This window comes from Monodon monoceros, unplaced genomic scaffold, assembly GCF_005190385.1.
Source record: "Monodon monoceros isolate NGI ecotype Baffin Bay Population unplaced genomic scaffold, NGI_Narwhal_1 Super_Scaffold_7, whole genome shotgun sequence".
In the NCBI taxonomy this organism is placed as follows: domain Eukaryota; kingdom Metazoa; phylum Chordata; class Mammalia; order Artiodactyla; family Monodontidae; genus Monodon; species Monodon monoceros.
The window spans coordinates 102,784,142-102,801,919 of NW_021703784.1; the positions used below are offsets into that span (position 1 = coordinate 102,784,142).

Genomic DNA, 17,778 nt, shown 5'->3' on the forward strand with positions numbered 1-17,778 from the left:
GTGTGTGTGTGTGTGTGTGTGTGTGTGTGTGTGTGTGTGTGTGTGTGTGTGAGTGTGAGAGAGAGAGAGAGAGAGAGAGAGAGACATCTGGCTTCTAGCCAGCCACCTGACTCTTTTGAGTCTTAATTGCTATCATTTTGCAACTCTTTACTGAATTTTTTTGTGAAAGACCAGAGGTTTACTTTGCATATTTGGCTTTTGAGTCAATTGGCACTTAATAGTAAGTGGCCCAGTAGGACCTTTTTGGGGCTATGCACACATACTTAATCCAATTTCATTTGTTCCATAGTAACTGGAGGAGCAGGTGGGCATAAACCAATTTAATCATCTACCTTTCAGGCTCACTTTCTCAGGAGATACTATAGTTGTTCTGTTATAACAGGTCTCTGCTTCTAATCCCCAGGCCCCAATCTTTCCTAGGCAGTAAGCCACTTTGCCTGTGCTCTCCCGCACCTCCAGTCCCTTGTGAATAACTCTTCCTCAGCATCCCCTTCTGCTTACATAGTGAAGCACCAACTCTTGTAGAAAGGTTCTGATTTGTCCAGTTTTTATCTTCATATTATTCTGTATAAATCCTGATGGGGAGAATTCCCTTTAAGTAGTCACTCACTCTGAGCACCTTGTCTCATATGGTTTTGTTTGTTTGTTTTTGCTCATGTGGCCCAGCCCTTCCTTTTCCTCTGCCTTGGGATAGGTTCTAACCCATAGGTATGAACTGTTCAGTTTCTTACCTGCCTGACTGAGTGGAGAATTCAGTTGAGGGTTCAGATATAAGAAGTCCAGTAGTATGCAGTGGTAAGCTATGATCTGACCGTCAGATTCATTTATAGTTAAAACAATTACCCCTTTTTCTATTGTGATGCTGGATTTCAAAAACTAATTTTTTTTTTTTTTGCGGTACGCGGGCCTCTCACTGTTGTGGCCTCTCCCGTTGCAGAGCACAGGCTCTGGACGCGCAGGCTCAGCGGCCATGGCTCACGGGCCCAGCCGCTCCGCGGCACATGGGACCTTCCTGGACTGGGGCACGAACCCGTGTCCTCTGCATCGGCACGCGGACTCTCAAGCACTGCGCCACCAGGGAAGCCCTGCTTCTTTAACTTATTAACAAGCGACCTTAGAAACCGGCTTTGATTGAAGCTTTGTATTCATTTTTTTATTTTTGTGAAGAAGCTCTCCTGTAATAAGATACTCCATTTAACATTTTCTGACTTTTCTGACTGTTCCTTTCTTGTGAGTTGGGAATACTGTGATGACCGCTTAGTCTGGTAATGTCAGCATATAGTGTACTTTAGCACAGGGATGGTATGATTGCATAATAAACAGTGCTTTGCCATCTAATTTCATAACAAAATAGTTCACCTCCCATTTGTACCTTAAAAACACAACATTTGAAGTCCAGGTTTTCTTTTCTTGTTTTGACATGTTGGGTGTGCACTTACAATAATGAAATGTTGCAGTACAGCCTATGGCACTCTGAGCACTGCTGAGTTATGCCCGTGTCACTGCGATGTGGAGAGCGCCCAGCTGCAGTGCAAAGTGATAGCACCGTATGTGGTCTCTTGTGACACCTGCTCAACTCTGCCCTGGTAGCGTAAAAGCAGCCAGAGGCAGAATGTAAAGGATGGTGTGACTGTGTTCTGTTAAAACTTTATGGCCACTGAAATTTGAATTTCGTAGAATTTGTACAAGTCACGAAATATCGTCCTTTTGATACTCCCCCACCCCCACCCCCAAAGAGTTAAAAAGGTAAAAACCATTCTTCGCTCAGGGCCTGTATTTATAAAAAAGGTGGCAGACCAGATTTGGCAATCTCAGTATGGTACCCCCAGGTGTCCTACGTCTCTGGAGTTGCTTCACACACTCATGGCAGAAAAAATGGGGTGGGAAAGGACCTAAACTGAAAAGGTACCATTGTGGTTTTTGCTGTTGGTTGGATTTTTCTATTTCTTTGTTGTTTGTACGTAGGAATCTTAAGTGCCTGTAGTCACCTCAGAGTCTTTCTGTTAGATAGTCTTTTATAATACCCTGATTTTAGATTGTGCTTATATTTATAGAGCCTGTCCTAAATGCCAGGGATTGTGCTGCTTTATATTTTCTTTCTTTTCATAATTTTTTATTTTATCATACATGGGTACATAGCTTACATAGGTGCATAGTTTAAAAAGTCAAATGGTATCACAAGATTTATAACAAAAAATAACAATCATCTATTTCATCTTTCCCATCCTATCCCCTCCTCATCCCCAGCCCCTAGTGAGTAAGTGAGTTACTTACTCACTAGGAGCTGCTACCTCCATCTCTTAGCTGTTTCCTCATCTTTATTACTTCCTTATGCATTTCTAAATTATATATCTGTAGGTAGCAGTTTCTAATCTGCCTTACTTCTGATTATGAAGGTTAAGGTTTAACTCTTATATGCATAGCTCTTTCCCTCTCACATCTCCCAACATAGTTAAAGCACAGCTTTGGTTAATATCAGTAATAAAAGTATGTATATTTTGGTTAATTAATCCCTAAATCTCTGACTTAATTTGCAGAATCCTTCTCAACACGGTAACATACATCTGGCAATACACTTCCTTGGACATATCTTTGCCAGAGCCCTCTGCCTCATGGTTTACTCCAAACCGGTTCCTCTTGACTTTGTCTGTAGCTGCAGGTGTCCCCCCTTCTGGGAGTCATCTTTGCTTCCCTGTGTGTTGGATCCCTGGTCTCATGGATTCCGTGTCTTCCTCTCACGGCTTACTGCCATGCTTTAGTGAAGCCCATTCTCCATCCAGTAGCTTCCTCAAGAAACTGTGAGTAAATCTTTCAGACCTTCCAGGTCTAAAAATGTTCTTTTCCAGAATTGCTGTTGAGGAAGCTGATGTCGTTCTGATTTCCAGTCCTTTTGTAAGTTTCTCCTCACTAGAAGAGTTTAGATACTCTTTTTTTTTTTTTTTTTTAAGTCTCCGATACCACGGACTTTCACACTGTGTCTTAAAGGATCTTTTACCACTCAACGTGGTGCCACATGTAGGTCTTAGGGGGAGAGTCACTTCTTTAGGCTCTGAGAAAAAACATTTTTTTGACAAGGGAGATCAGTGGTGAATTATAATATGTTCTAAAACTTTTGTTACTTGGATGTTGGAGTTTCGGAATTGTTTCTCCATTTTCTGTGTTTCATAAATTTGTTGGCATTCTCCTTGGCTGTTGTTTCCTTTTCTCTGTCCTTTATTGTTGTTTTTCTAGAGCTTCCAGAAGGGTAGAGAATTGTGTAGGTTTCAACCCACTAAGCATCTGGAAGGTTGCAGAATCCTTTGCTATTTTCTTGTTGAGACTCCATGTCAGCCCAAATGTAGCCATGCCTTTTATATCACATAGACTTTGAGAAGAAATTCATAAAACAGTGTGGTGATCATTTAATATAGTCTTTCTGTCCAGAACGGGAAGTTGTCTGTCGTTGCCCTCGTAGAGAATCATCCAGGCTTCCAGAGGACCTCCAGCCTTGGGGTCTTGAAGGTGTTGGTGTTCCTAACCTTTAGCAAGTTCCTGCATCTTCTGCTCACAGATAGGACGGGTAATCTGTCCTTTTCACTCACTGGCTCTCATTTTTTCCCTTGGGCACTGTCCGTGATAGTATAAAAGAGCTTTGAGATATTCAAAGCTAGTTATTTTTTCCTCCAAGTGGCAAGTCCTTCTGTCACCGTGGTCCTCTTTGGGTGCCATGTGGTTGGCAGTCTCTTCATCTGCCCCAGAACAGGATATGATATTGCTTGGCATGAGCTGATCTGCCCAGGGAAGGCTTCAATAGAGTTAGTATCTCCCGTGGTCCTAGATGCAGTTGATCTATGACACATTCTGAGGGTTACTTGCTTATTAGTCACAGCATAATACAACTTTATGTCAAGCTTATAATTAACTAAAATCTTTGGACTTGTTTCTTTCTTTAACAGTTTTCTTAGGCCTAGCAACCTCTACCCCCCACCCCATGTCATGCTTTTCAGTTTTTATTTTAAAAGGACTTTACATTTAACCATGTTAAGTAAATTTCTCTTGGTTTCATCATGTCAGACAGCTTTTAAATGCTGATTCACTCGTGTTTTCTGTGCATTTGGACAAACCTGTGGCGTTCTGGTCAGTCAGCTCTGATAGCACCACTGACCACAAGAGCTGAGCTCCTCCAGTGTCACCACCTATGCTCTTTGGGCTGAGCTCCCAGCCAGCTTGTCTGTCAAGTGATTCTTTTCCCTGCCCATGAAGACACAGGATTCCCGTCCATGAGTGTATCCCAAGAGCCATTAGATGGCAGGTTGGCCTGCTGCTGTTTCCCTTCTGCAGGCTGGCCTGGGGCTGGCTTGTGCTCTTGAGGACTGCTGCTGGGACCGGTCGCTCACTGGGTGTTCCATGCCGGTCCTGTGGCCGTGTGCTGTGATGGGAAGAGCACAGACTTGGGAGCGTGATGGGCCTCGGCTTGAGTCCCAGCTCTGGCCAGCTTATTCACTAGCTGTGGTCTTTGGTAGATCATCTCACCTCTTAGAATCTTAGTTTTTCCATCTGCAAATGAGAGCGAAGCCTTGAAGAGTTGTTGTGAGGTACAGATAATGTATCTAAAAGCATCAAGTCCAGAGTCTGGCATATGGTAGGCACTTAATAATTGTGAGCTGCTATTAGTCATTTTTCCTCCTTTAATAGAAAGTTGCCGTATCAGACCATTTACTGTTATTGTGGAATAGCTAGAAGAGATTAAGGAGCTATAAAGACTGTAAGCAGTGTTCACGTCTCATGTTCTACACTGAGCTTGTATTCCTGAGCAGAGTCTCAGCAGTCCAGGAGTCTGCTTTGCTGGTAAAATATTCATGACGGAAAGCACTTCCTGGAGGTTAACAAGTTATTACTGCTAGTCTAGGGACTGTTGAGATAGCCCTAAATGCTTTATGATTATACACATTATTTATGTCTGTATGTATGTATGGCTGCCGTGGGTCTTCATTATTGCATGTGGGCTTTCTCTGGTTGCAGCGAGCAGGGGTTACTCTTCGTTGCGGTGTGCGGCCTTCTCATTGTGGTGGCTTCTCGTTGTGGAGCACAGGCTCTAGGTGTGCGGGCTCGGTAGCTGTGGCTCGCAGGTTCTAGAGCGCAGGCTCAGTAGTTGTGGCGCACGGACTTAGTTGCTCCGTGTCATGTGGGATCTTCCTGGACCAGGGCTTGAACCCATGTCCCCTGCATTGGTAGGCGGATTCTTAACCACTGCACCACCAGAGAAGTCCTGATTATACACATTCTGATTAAAGTTTGCTGGGCAAGGAAGATCGAAGGTTAAAAAAAATGGGGGTGGGGAGCTTTAAAATTTGTGACCAATTTGCCATGTCTGTCTCTGTTATAGAGTTGCTTGTAACTCCAAATTAACCAGGGTAGTTAGCTCGTTCTTAAACTGAAGGTTGTTTCTTTTTTGGCCTTTTTTCAATGGCATCTCAATATGCTCTAGAATTTCTGATTTGGAAAGGCTGTTCTCTTTGGGCATCTTGTCTGTAATGGACATATGAATAAAAGAGTAGCCACTGTCACTTGATTCAAGTTGGGTGACTCACAAACTGCATATAACTGATTTCACTTAGTAAAAACATGGGCGAGTTGGATTTTCCAAGGCTTTCCCCTGCCCTGTGTTAGTATAGAATTCTCTTTCTAGCTCTGCTGTTTTCATACTGTTCCTGACTTGCTTAGGACCAATCTTCCTCCCTACAGTTTTATTTATTGTATTTACTTTTTGGCCACGCCACACAGCTTGCAGGATCTTAGTTCCCTGACCAGGGATTGAACCTGGGCCCGAGCAGCAAAAGTGATGCGTCCTAACCACTGGACCACCAGGGAATTCCCATCCCTACAGTTTTAGATTAGGAACTCTTTTGGGTTATTTCAGATGACAGGTGTTCTAATCGCATCACGTTTCCTCTGGCTCTCCAGTTACATGTCACTTCTTTCTGATATTTCAGTCAGATTTGTTGACAGCTCTGCCTGGTTTCAGAGATTCAGAGAATTCTGGATGCTTGAGATGGAAAACCCTCTACTTAGAATTTTCTTATTTGTGCAGGCACACACGCACACACACACACAGAATAGACACCTAGATCCAGCTAGGTTTTCCTTGCCTTTATTGCATTGATCTCTAACAAGGCTCCTGGCAAAAACCTGATTGCCACTGTGTCATCCTCATTACTTGTCTTTTTTCTTTCCAACCCCTTAGTCTCACTTTAAAAAAAACCTTGTTCTTAGTATAAATAAGTCATGCTTTGCATATACTCGTATTGAAGTTTTTGAAGTTGTGGAAATTATGCACAGAAATTCATGTCCACTTGCATTTTCATAATGAGAACTTGTAGAAGGACACATCACTGTACTTTAGTGTGGACTCCATGACAAAAGTGAGGCTGGACTTTTCTTGATTGGCAGTTGGCTGTTTAAATATAAAAGTGAAGTGGGCGATTAAGATCACACCTCTTGCCTGTCCACAGCATGTTAGAGGTGTATTTGGAGTTGGCCCCAGGGTGTGGGTAGGCATTTGTTTTCTGAGGATCGTGTGTTTCCCAGGTAGCTCCGAATTCCAAGGGCAATCCATAAATTTGTATCATCTGATACCTAAGTACAGCTAGGAATGAAGAAAACATGAGAATTAGGCTTTGAGGAATTATGGGTGAAACTGGAGGGGGGATAATAATTTAATGTGAAATTTCTTAGGGAATAACTTGGTTTTCAAAGTAGAGGCTGTTGTAGGGCCTCGCCATCCTCTGTGAGTTCTTAAAACGGTCTCTGGGTCACCGCTCTTTATCTAGGCTCACCCCTGTCCAGTCCATCTTTCACATTGACAGCATTTAAACTCTAGATCTCATCTTGTTGCTCGTTTGCCTTGTCTCACCTGACCTCAGTGTCCCACCTCAGTGGTCTTGTCTTCAGCACTCCCTTCCCTATCCCACATTTTAGTCATATTCAAACACATGGCCGTTCTGGGAACAGGTTAGACCTCTTCCCCTCTCCGCCTTTGTGGGAGTACAGCGTCTGTTGAAAATGTACTTGCCACAGCTTAAATTTCATCTCCTCTGTGTCATTTCCTCTACTTTTCTTGAGTCATTTGTTTCTGTATACTGTGTTAATCTTTGCTATAGCTATTTTAATGTGCATTTATCTCAGTTAGAACGGACTGGCTCCCTCCCTCGCTTCTGCAGCAAGCCTGCCCGGCTCTGCTGTGCGTTCGTGCATGGCTTTGCGTTGCCTAACCTTTCCTAGTGCCTTCTGAAAGTCTCTTTCTTATTGTTATCAGGACTTTCTCCCTGCTGTGAATTTCTTGAAGCTCCAGGGTCTATCCTCCATGCTTGTAGGATCACCTACTGAGCCCTACCTGTCTTTTGAGGCCCAGCTTAGGCCTCATTTATAGCAAAGTCTTTTCTGTCCAGGCTCCCCTCCCTTGAGCTCCCTTTCTACAGAACAAGCTTGGAGTTTATGCCATTTATTTTCTGTATTTTCTCTGTTCTCAGTTTTATTGTATTCTTCAAGGAAGTAGGCACCGTTATCATATTACTCCTGCATTCCCCAATACAGTGCAAATTAGTGCTTTAAAAGTACCTGTTAGGGCTTCCCTGGTGGCGCAGTGGTTGAGAGTCTGCCTGCCGATGCAGGGGACACGGGTTCATGTCCCGGTCCGGGAAGATTCCACGTGCCGTGGAGCGGCTGGGCCCGTGAGCCATGGCCACTGAGCCTGCGCTTCCGGAGCCTGTGCTCCGCAACAGGAGAGGCCACAACAGTGAGAGGCCCGCGTACTGCAAAAAAAATAATAAAAGTACCTGTTGATTAATATAGTGCATATTAAATGGATTTTACTCCTTTATTTACTACTCTGAAAAGCTGAAATATCAAAGAAAGTTACAAATTAAAACTGGGAAAAGCATCTACAACATCTGGATGGTAGAAACTTGATTGCTTTTGATGCGTTCTTTGGAAGAAGCAGTTTCAGAGCTAATACAACGAAACTGGCCCTGAGTTTGTATTGCCCTTTCCTCTAAAGAAATTCGTTATATCTAACTGGCACTCTGATACTTGCTTTGATTAGTCTAGTGTTCGGGTGGGGGTGAGGGGACAACTGTATGAGTTGGATACCTTTGTTAACAATGGAGAGGCAGCTACTGGGTAGACTTCCCAGTCCTTTGTGATCTTTTTCCTTAGTACTTAAAGAGAACTGCCATCAAAGCCCAACTGTTACTCCTTCCCGATGTTGCATGTTTCTGCCTCTTCGTGTGAAAATTACAGCTTTTGCCTAGGCCTTGAGTGTTACTGTTGGGGGAGTTTATCATTAACTTATAACACAGAGCTGACCTCCCTTCAGAGTGACTCTGCACTCTGCTATTTATAGATACTTTCCTCTCTGTCCCTTCCTGGTGGCGTGCTGCTTTCAGTGTACAGAGTGGCAACCACCAACCCTTCTTCAGCCTAGCCGTCCCCCCATTTGGGTCTTGTTATATGTGGCCCAACTCAGTTCTCCGCACGCCTGAATCCAAGCCCAGGGGTCCTGCAACTCCAGGTGTCTGGACACTGGCAGAAGCAGGAGAGCCACTAAGAACAGCCTTTCAGCAGCTCGGTTTGTTCACTACACCCTGTTCCCAGGCTGCTGGTAAACTCGGCCAAAGGTTTGGGGTAAATGTGCCTGCCCCTCACGGAGTAATAAGCACATTGTTTTGAACCTGAATGGAGGCAGTGGTGCTCGCTTCGGCAGCACATATACTAAAAAACTGAATGGAGGCAGTGACGACTCAGTTTTCTCCGGGGCCAGTGGGGAGTCTTTTTTCTCTTTGGGGGGGGGGGTACGCGGGCCTCTCACTGTTGTGGCCTCTCCCGTTGCGGAGCACAGGCTCCGGACATGCAGGCTCAGCGGCCATGGCTCACGGGCCCAGCCGCTCCGCGGCATGTGGGATCTTCCCAAACCGGGGCACGAACCCATGTCCCCTGCATCGGCAGGCGGACTCTCAACCACTGCGCCACCAGGGAAGCCCGGGGAGTCTATTTTTTTATATTAATCAAACATCATTGTTTCCCAACATGTTTGAGTGACCTGGGCATTTTATTTTTCATCATAATATTTTTAAATTAACTTAGAAAATGAAATAAATTCCCACAGACACGTACCTATTTTAAAATTTGGGCAGGTGTATCTCTACCAGTAATGAGCCACTTGTAGCCCTCCTGATTCAAGCTAGCATTCTCCATTATCACAAGGTAAAGAATTTGAAATTTTACCTTTTATCCCTACAAATATTCCTAGAAATTAGAGGCTAAAAAACAGTTCTCGTTTTCTTGTGACCTACTTGTTTGAGTTAAGAATGTCCAAGTTGTTTCTTTTATATGTGTATATATATATATGAGAATAAACATGATTTCCCAGGTATGTTTATATTTTAAAAGAAAGGAAGACCGTGGCCCATAGCCTCTCCCCACCCATCCCACATTGGCCCTTGTGTGGAAAAGGTGGGTAACTATTGACTTTGGCTGTGGAAGGAGATGGGGAAGATATTTTAGTACCAGGAGAGAAACTTTGAATCATAATTGTAGCAGTCATACAATTTGAGCTGTCTTGTCCCGAATGGCCACATGTGACTCTTAAGCAGCGGAAATGTGGCTGGTCCAAATTGCGATGTGCTGTGAAGTTTCTAAACATCCATATTTTGAAGACTTAGTACCAAAAGAATTACATGTTGAAATAATAATGTTTAGCTATATGAGGTTAAATAAATACATTTAAAATTAATTTTACCAGTTTCTTTTTTACTTTTTGGTGTGGCTGCTAGAAAATTTAAGCTTACATGTGGCTCACATTGTGGCTTGAGTGGTGTTTCTGTTAGCACCAGCTCGGGTGACAGTGGAGGTGTTGCGTTTCTCGTAGTGCTGAGGGCCGGGGCCTCTAGAGAGTGCTGCAGGCAGACTGAGGTGTGTACGGGTTTGAACTTGGGTAGCATGTGCTTACGTGCCTTTGTATAAGACCCAGAAAAAATTTCTATTATAACTATTCCCTTCATAGCACATCTAAAAGAAATAGTATTAAAAATCTGTAACACATTTTGTTGTCTTAAAGTCTTTCCCCTGTGTTATCTTAGGTGGATGCAGCTACTTCTCATGTTTGTGTAGGTTGTACTTCTTACTTTAGGTGACTGCAGCTATCTAAACTGGATGTATGTTGTGCGTGTTTGTTGCAAGACTGGAGCATGCGAGGAAGTATTTAGGGTATGGGATCTTGGGGATTGAAGTGGGCCAGTTATGGAATGGCATACCAGAGGCTGGCTTCGCGGGTGTGCGGCCTGTAGTCCCACAGGGCCCACACCCAGAAGTGTTAGCTTTCAGGCTCAACATTGCTGTCTTGAGATTCTTCATAATCTTTGCATCTCTTTATGAACCTTTGAACCTTGTGCCCTGGGCCGGCCATTCCTGGGTACAGGGTTTCTACCATTGATAGCAGTTCACAGACTTGGGCTTTACAGAGTGCAGTTTACCCCACTTGGATAGAAAATTGCCAAAATTAGGCAGTTAGTACATATGAATAGGGGATTTTGTATTTTAAACTCATTAAAGTTCTTCTTTGTCATTTCCACAGTTTCCTTCTCATTTGTAGGCAGGACCATCAGCAGTTTCTCTCTCCAAAGCTCTTTAATAGTTTACCTTTTAGTGTGTTCATGGTGTCATTTTTTCTGGCCTCTGTTGGAAAGTGTTGTGTTTTGCTTCTGTTATGTTGAAGGAAAACCCACTAATACCAGCTTGTCCACAGGGAGTTTCTGAAATAAATAACAGTCACGTGTTGGTATAGTAGGCTTTTCCTCTGTTTCTCATGGTTACATGATTATTTTGAATATACTTATTGCAGTTTATTACAAATGATCAGCAATGGTTTGAACCCAGGACAGCAGCAGCATCTGAGGACTTGCTAGAGGTGCAGAATCTCGGGCCTGATCCCTGCTTTCCTGAATCAGAATCTGAGACTGTGTTTTAATAAGACCCCATGGAAGTTCGGTAGCATTGGTTTAAAGCTCACTTGACTTCAAGGGGGTGGTATGTTGATTACACAGAAGCTTCCAGGTGCTGAGTGCCAGTATGTCTCAGCCACCAGACCGGGCCTTTCTCATCTACTCACAGCCATTTTACTTGTTTGAGGATATTGGGGCTTAGAGAGGTGAAGTGGTTTTCCTGAGGCCTCAGTGTCAGGCAGTTGTGGAGCCAGCATTGGAATCCAGTATGTTGAGATGCTTAAGAGTCCTAACAAGGTTTGAGGAGAAAATGATGTTTATTTGATGGAAAGCAAGTGGTTGTAGGTGGTTTACATAAACCACAGTTGGGCCCTGTTCAATATACTCTACCAGCAGAGCCTTGGCAGATTCTGCAGAGGGACTGACGTCCTTCTCAAACCTCTTGCACGTGATTGAACCACATCACCATACAAGGTCCCGTGTCATAGAGACAAGGTAGCACCTTTTGTTTCAGAAACAAAGTGTCACTGCTTAACTGCTTTTGAAATAAAGGTACTGTGGCCCAGGTTTTGCTTCCAAGAAGGATGATATTTTATTAATTTCACAGGACCCTTAATTAAAGCAGTTGATCTATGACGAGTAGATTTATGGATCCTTTGGTCCTATTTTATGCATATATGGTGATAATTTTCACTTGTGTCTTCAGTTATGAGGAAGGCGGAGCATAGCAGAGGTTGTGCTCTGCGGCAACTCCTGCCCACATACTCTTCAGCCCTTGTGGAGAAAACCCTATTTTCAAGGTACCGCATTCAACTTATAAAACAATTCTAGGATTTTGCAGAAAGATGGAGGGTAGTTTGCTTTTACCATTTCTCTCTTTGTCAGTATTGATTTAAAAGCCTGTGAATTGGTTTACTGTAAGAAATTGTATTCCCTCTTATCGCTAAATCCTGTTGAAGTATACCTAGGTTAAGAATTTTAATGTGTATTTATGTTTACTAAAAGTGAGCTGTTGAAGTTCTGACTTTTTTCAGTTTCTTCAGAGTATCTTAGTTACATTTTTTAAAGGACTCCATTTACCTCAGGGCCCTGGGCAGTTGAACTTTGTAACAGTTAGTTCATACCTAGCTTGATTTTACTTCAAAGGGCACAAATAGAAGTAGGGCCAAGCCAGGGGTAACTAATTTACCAGTGCTGTTCATTTCCAGTCAATTTGCTGTTTGATTAAAAGATAGAATACATAATGTTTAAGAGTCTACTGTGGTTATATTTTATTTTTAAGTCGGTAGTATACCTACCCAATTTAAAGAAAATGCACTGTGGAAATGTATATTTTAAGGTGTTCTGATTTGAAAAATGCTATTCTAATTTAGGATAGTGGAAAGCAAAAGGAGTTAGGCATTTTAAAACAGATAGTTGCTCAAGAATTCCTTTTCTTGTGTATAATAAAATAAGTATAATAACACACGATGTCGTGCGCTCAGGAGTTTGGAGGAGCTGGTTGGTCAGGTCGGCCATCCTGCTGGAATACAGACCAGATGTGTATGATGGCTCATCGTAACCCGGCCTAGGACAGGCTCTCAGATCGGCAGGCAGCGATCTTCCTCATGGTGATTTGGGGGTGCAGGCACCTTCCTTTTGGGCTCTGCAGTCCCTTAGGGCCTTTTTTGTCATCAACATCCAGCCAGATGCCGGGGGGAGCACATGGAGGTTTTTATGGCTCACAGTACATTGGAGAAAACTTTGTAATGTGGCCATATCTACCTGCCTGAGAAGTTGGGGACGTGGTCTAGGTGAGTGCCTAAGGAAGGGAGAGAATGGATCTGGTAGACAGTCCCGCCTGACACCACATGGCTCCTCCCCTCCGGGCAGGCTGTGAGGACCGTGGGGGACATGCCTGTGTGGGTTCAGAGATGGCAGAAAGGAATGTGTTAGTCAGCACTCTATTTCCTCTTGAGCAAGGGATGCTAAACTTTTTCTGTAAAGTACCAGATAGTAAATATGCAGGCCACCCATGGTCAGTGTCACATATGCTTCTCTTAAACAACCCTTTAAAATTATCAAAGCCATTCTTAGCTTGCAGTCTGTGGGCTGGATTTGGTCTGTGGGCCAAAGTTTGCCAACACTTGTTATTTCATCACCACCAATTATCAGTTTTCTCTGTAAATCAGTATATGATGAGTTACCTTTATAAGGTTAAAATTTTGGAAGTCAGTTTTTAATTGAGGTAGATAATGTGATTATATCTTGATCCATATTTTAGAAGTATGACTTTGGTTTGTAGATGTTTATAGTTTTCAGTTGATGAATATGAGTGTATATCTTGTTTATAACTAGCCAGTAGTAAGGGCTTGATATGAGATTTGCTTTTGTGGTTTATTAGTACTTTTCATTATACTTTGCCTTTATGTGTGGGATTACAAAAAAATGAAAAGACATGCTACTTTAAATGAGACCTATTTTTTTTTTTTGAAGACTTAAGGCTAAATTGTTAACTGTGTCCAGTTTTCTGACTTCAAGTGGAGAGACCATTAGATTAGCAGAAATTCGGCTTATAGACCAAAATAAGCACATACTGACCTGATACCAGTGGGACGTGGGAAGGTATTTGAATGTCACTAATGGCTTTTCAGTCAGTGACTTTGCTGAAGTATTTAAAATAAGGACAGTGAACTCTTTTGTCTGTAGACATCCTAGGATCGAATTTTCCGTTATCAACTTTGAAGACAAGGTGAATGATTGTTCTTTAAGGTGATCTTGCTACAGTTTTTTGTTTCTTTGTTAAGAATGGCATAGGTTTTGCCATTTTATGGCTTTCAGATTTTCAGCTGTGAAAGTGCTGTCAGTGGCTAAAAGTTCTGGTTCGTGGTGGTTATTTATTTAATGTAATATTCTGACGAGTACCATGTACTTAGGTCTCGATACTTGTCATTTGTTACTGAAGATACTGGTTCTGTGTAAGAATGTACGTTTCACCCTGAAGAAAGGGTTTATTTTCTTCCTTTCCCAGCACTAAATTCTTAAAGTATGGGTGGGTTAATTTTGCAGGTTAAAATCATCCCAGGTTTTATCATTCTTTCAGCATTTTCAAGTCAGAATTTTTTGTTATCAATAAAAATATTTTCTGAGAAGGAAAAAATCTTGCCAGTTTTACTTATTTAGAAAGCATTTTATAGATTCGATATGGAACTTGTTTTTCTTATGTGACCCAAGTTGACATTTTAGACTGTAAAACTAGATGGAAACTTGAAAAATTAATATGTGAAGTTGAAATTGTATTTGAAATACTCTCTGCATTTTGTTTAGAGCAGCATGTTTTGGAAATTTGATCTTCACTCATCATCCCACATAGACACACTTCTAGAAAGAGAAGATGTAACACTGAAGGAGTTGATGGATGAGGAAGATGTTTTACAAGAATGTAAAGCTCAGAACCGCAAACTTATAGAGTTCCTGTTAAAAGCAGAATGTCTCGAAGATTTAGTCTCATTCATTATTGAAGAACCACCTCAAGACATGGATGAAAAGATCAGATACAAGTAAGAAAATTCAGTCTTCTCTTTAGGGTGGGGCTGAAGTGAAGCGGGGGTAGGGTATATTATCGTCCTTGTTGTCTAGCAGCTCTGCAGGGCTGCCGTAGACCAGTTACAGAATGTTAACATGTCAAGAGCAACAGGCTCAGTGGAGCAAACAATCCGTTCTAGAACAAAGTCCAGTGAAATCACAGGATTTTTAAAGTGAACGTTCTAAATTTTGGCCAGAAGGTTTTGTCTAAGGGCAAGGTGCATTATAAACAGTGATAAAGTTTCCTAAAATACTAAGACAATCCAAGTAAGTATTTTCTCTTTTTTGCAAATAGGAAGACAGAGATGATGTGACTACTCAAGATCACACAGCACATCTGGGCCAGAGCTTGTTTTATGAACAGCGCTGCTGATTAAATAAATTCTGACCTTTTGTTAACTGAAAATAAGGGTATGGGTCTTGGTCAACATTACTGTAGCTAAATTTAAGCAGCTAACACCTTGGATAACTGCAGTGGATTTATCTACTTCACTACTGGTGTCGTCAGCTTATAACACTTTGTATTCGGATCCCTGGAAACTCTGCGAATATTCCATATGTATTTAAAGTGTTGGGGTTTCAGTTAGTTACTTTTCCATCTCCAACCCTATTGAAATATTTGTCCCCCCCTCTCTGCCTGAAAATAGAACCAATTCAGGAACAAAACAAAAAGTCATTGATTAAGCATTAAATAAACTTAATGGAATAGGAAGAATTATGGCCTACAGTAGATTCTCCTTTGCCCTTTTTCCCCCAGTCTGTTCCCCTTTTCAGATATCCTTTCATTTCTTTGTGGGGAGAGTTTTGCTGTCAGAGGAATAATACTTAGTAATGCTTCCAAGTTCTCATGGCCTGGATCTTCAAGGAAGTCATGTTCTCTGCCAGCCATTAAGGTTTGACAACTAGCATGCAGCACGTCTCCACTCAGAGAGCAGTACCTCAGAAAAGAAAAGGACAGAAATTTGACAGGAATACCAGTGTACTCCTTTCGCCCCAAAGATAGATACTTTGCTACTTTGGAATTCCCTTCACAGTGAACCAGCATGTGTGGATGCTGTTTGTCGTGGGGCTTATCCTGGCTGGAGGCAGCGTGGTGTGGGCTTGGTATCAGGCCCACCCGGGATGGGTGTAGCCCTCTCCTAGGAGCTCTGAGAACTTGAACAAGAGGCTTACCCTTCTTGGATCTGTTTTCTCACATGCTGAATGAAGCTAATACTTCTTTAACTGGAGAAGAGTAAGCAAGCCTTGTGGAAATTGCTTATTTTACCAAAAAGTAGTCATGGCATCTGTTGTATTGCCATGCCAGCGTTTTTTGTGCTACCTTTGAGGTTGAGAGAGCAGGTGTGTTTCCCTGGGCATGCAGCCTTCTGGTTGGCACCATTTCGAGGGAGCATGGCTTGAGCTGAGCAGAGCGGTTCTCTGCTGCACTCCTGGCCTGGACAGAGCCACCAGCTGTGGTAACACACACAGAGCCGGATAACTCGGACAGCTGGATTAGCACAGAACGATTTTTCAGAGGGAATCTGAAAGCTTCTCTGGGTTAAGGTTGACTGTAGTCATCTAAGGAAATTTAGACTAGTGCTTTTTAGTTTACGGATGGTGGGGTGATTGCTGTGGTTTGTGAAGTTCGTAACTGCGTATCAGTTACACATGTGGATTGAACCCATCACTTTTAATCCAGTGATCATACACAAGGTGTTAAAGGTTTGTCATTTTTACACTGACTTTTTAGTCTTAATGACAGATACCTCAGTTTTAAATAATTTAGCAGAAATTTGAACAGAACTTTAAAAATAGGTCCTTAAGTAGTAGTGTAAACCCAAAAGCTGAGATGCTGTTGGTCGGGTCAGGGTTCCCACAGAGGGACTTCAGAGGCAAGAGGAGAACCCGGAGGGGTGCTTCCCTCAATGTCAGGGGAGGCCAGGCTTCAGGACGGGGAGATGGGACAGGGGGCCCAGGGGATCCAGGGGCTGTGCTGACAGGCCAGGTAACCATTGGCATTTACAGCGTGGAGCACATGGGCCCCTTCAGTGCAGGTTCTCCAGGTTGGTGGACACGGAAGCCAGGCTGCAGTGCTTCTGAGGAAAAACTGGAGACAAAGCAGAGAGTTCTTTCAAGTAGTTCCCTGGAAAAGGAGCAGAGAGAGAAAGTGGGAGCTACAGGCAGATGTGGAGCCAGGAGAGGTGTGGTGTTTGTTTTTTTTTCATAGATGCGAGAAATAACGGTGTGTGTATGCGCTGGTGAGGGTGATGCAGCGCAGGGGGAAACTGGGCTGGTGTGGAGGGAGCGGGAGGTCTCGTGATGCTCTGTGCTGGCCTCGGTCGAGAGGACAGTAGGGTGGCTTCATAGTGGGAGGAGGAAGGGGACCGGCTGCAGGTCAGGGGTACGGTTGGGCTGGACTCTCTTCCTATCGCTTCTGTGCAGCTGAGGTCAGAGAGTGGGGTGGGGCTGGAGAGGCCTTGCTGAGGGGTGGCGTAGAGGAGGTCTTGGGGTGTTTCCGAAGCTTGTTTAATCTTAGGGAGGTAGGGAGGGAGAGAGAGAGTAGCCCCAGCCTGTTCTGAACCAGAACTTTGAGGCTTTGTGTTTGTGCCTGGGCCCCCACATGCGTGCTTCTTTAGCTCAGTCAGACCTCCAGGTCACCGGTGGAGAAACAGGTGAAAATTTTAAAAGCTGCCCACGCGTTCTTCTGGACCTTCTGCATCAGAATTCTGAGACTACTCCCTACACACTGGGCTGTGGCTGGAGCTGGCGTCTCCAGCTTTTCGCGGCCCTTTGCCAGCAGCTTCCAAATTGGGGCAGTTGGGCTGACTCCGCCACCACCCCCGCAACCCCAGCCCCGTTGCAGCATTCGGGCAGTTTTATGAAGTAGAAGAAAAAGGGGAATTAAGACAGCTAGTATTTATTTATTCCAGGCCTCCTTCTTGGTATTTTGTATGTATTATTCTCCCCTGTGAGGTAAGGACTGTTGTCTTAATATTGCATCCTTGGAAACTGAGGCCCAGAGAAGGTAAGTAACGTGCCTGAGGTCATACAGCTTGTAAGTGGTGGAGACAGGTTCTGAGCCTAGGTGGTGTGACTCCAGAAGCCACACCTGTCACCATTGCTTGCTCCTGCCTCCGGCACTTTGGTGACTTTGTATTATGGGGTCTTTGAGCCCATGTGTTCTATAAAGTGAGGAAGGCTTTAATTTGATCGAGCCAAAGCCTCCGGAAGACAACGATTTGCTAATGTGATCTTT

General features: G+C 43.4%; 1 protein-coding gene and 1 non-coding gene across 18 annotated transcripts in view; one reads left to right on the plus strand and one right to left on the minus strand.

Moving 5' to 3' along the window:
* PPP6R3 (protein phosphatase 6 regulatory subunit 3) overlaps positions 1-17,778 on the plus strand; it is a 126,904-nt gene that overhangs the window by 39,164 nt on the left and 69,962 nt on the right. For 9 of the 17 annotated variants that reach the window (XM_029207515.1, XM_029207504.1, XM_029207514.1 and 6 more), the window contains one exon: positions 14,283-14,515. In XM_029207515.1, coding sequence (XP_029063348.1) covers positions 14,289-14,515 — 227 coding nt within the window. In that variant the 5' untranslated portion in view covers positions 14,283-14,288. Of the gene's footprint in view, positions 1-1,051; positions 2,799-14,282; positions 14,516-17,778 lie in introns of those variants that run through there. The other 8 variants (XM_029207501.1, XM_029207518.1, XM_029207502.1 and 5 more) reach the window with 2 other exon arrangements.
* Positions 5,779-5,850, minus strand: TRNAK-UUU. The gene has a single exon. It is a non-coding gene; the product is annotated as a tRNA-Lys (tRNA).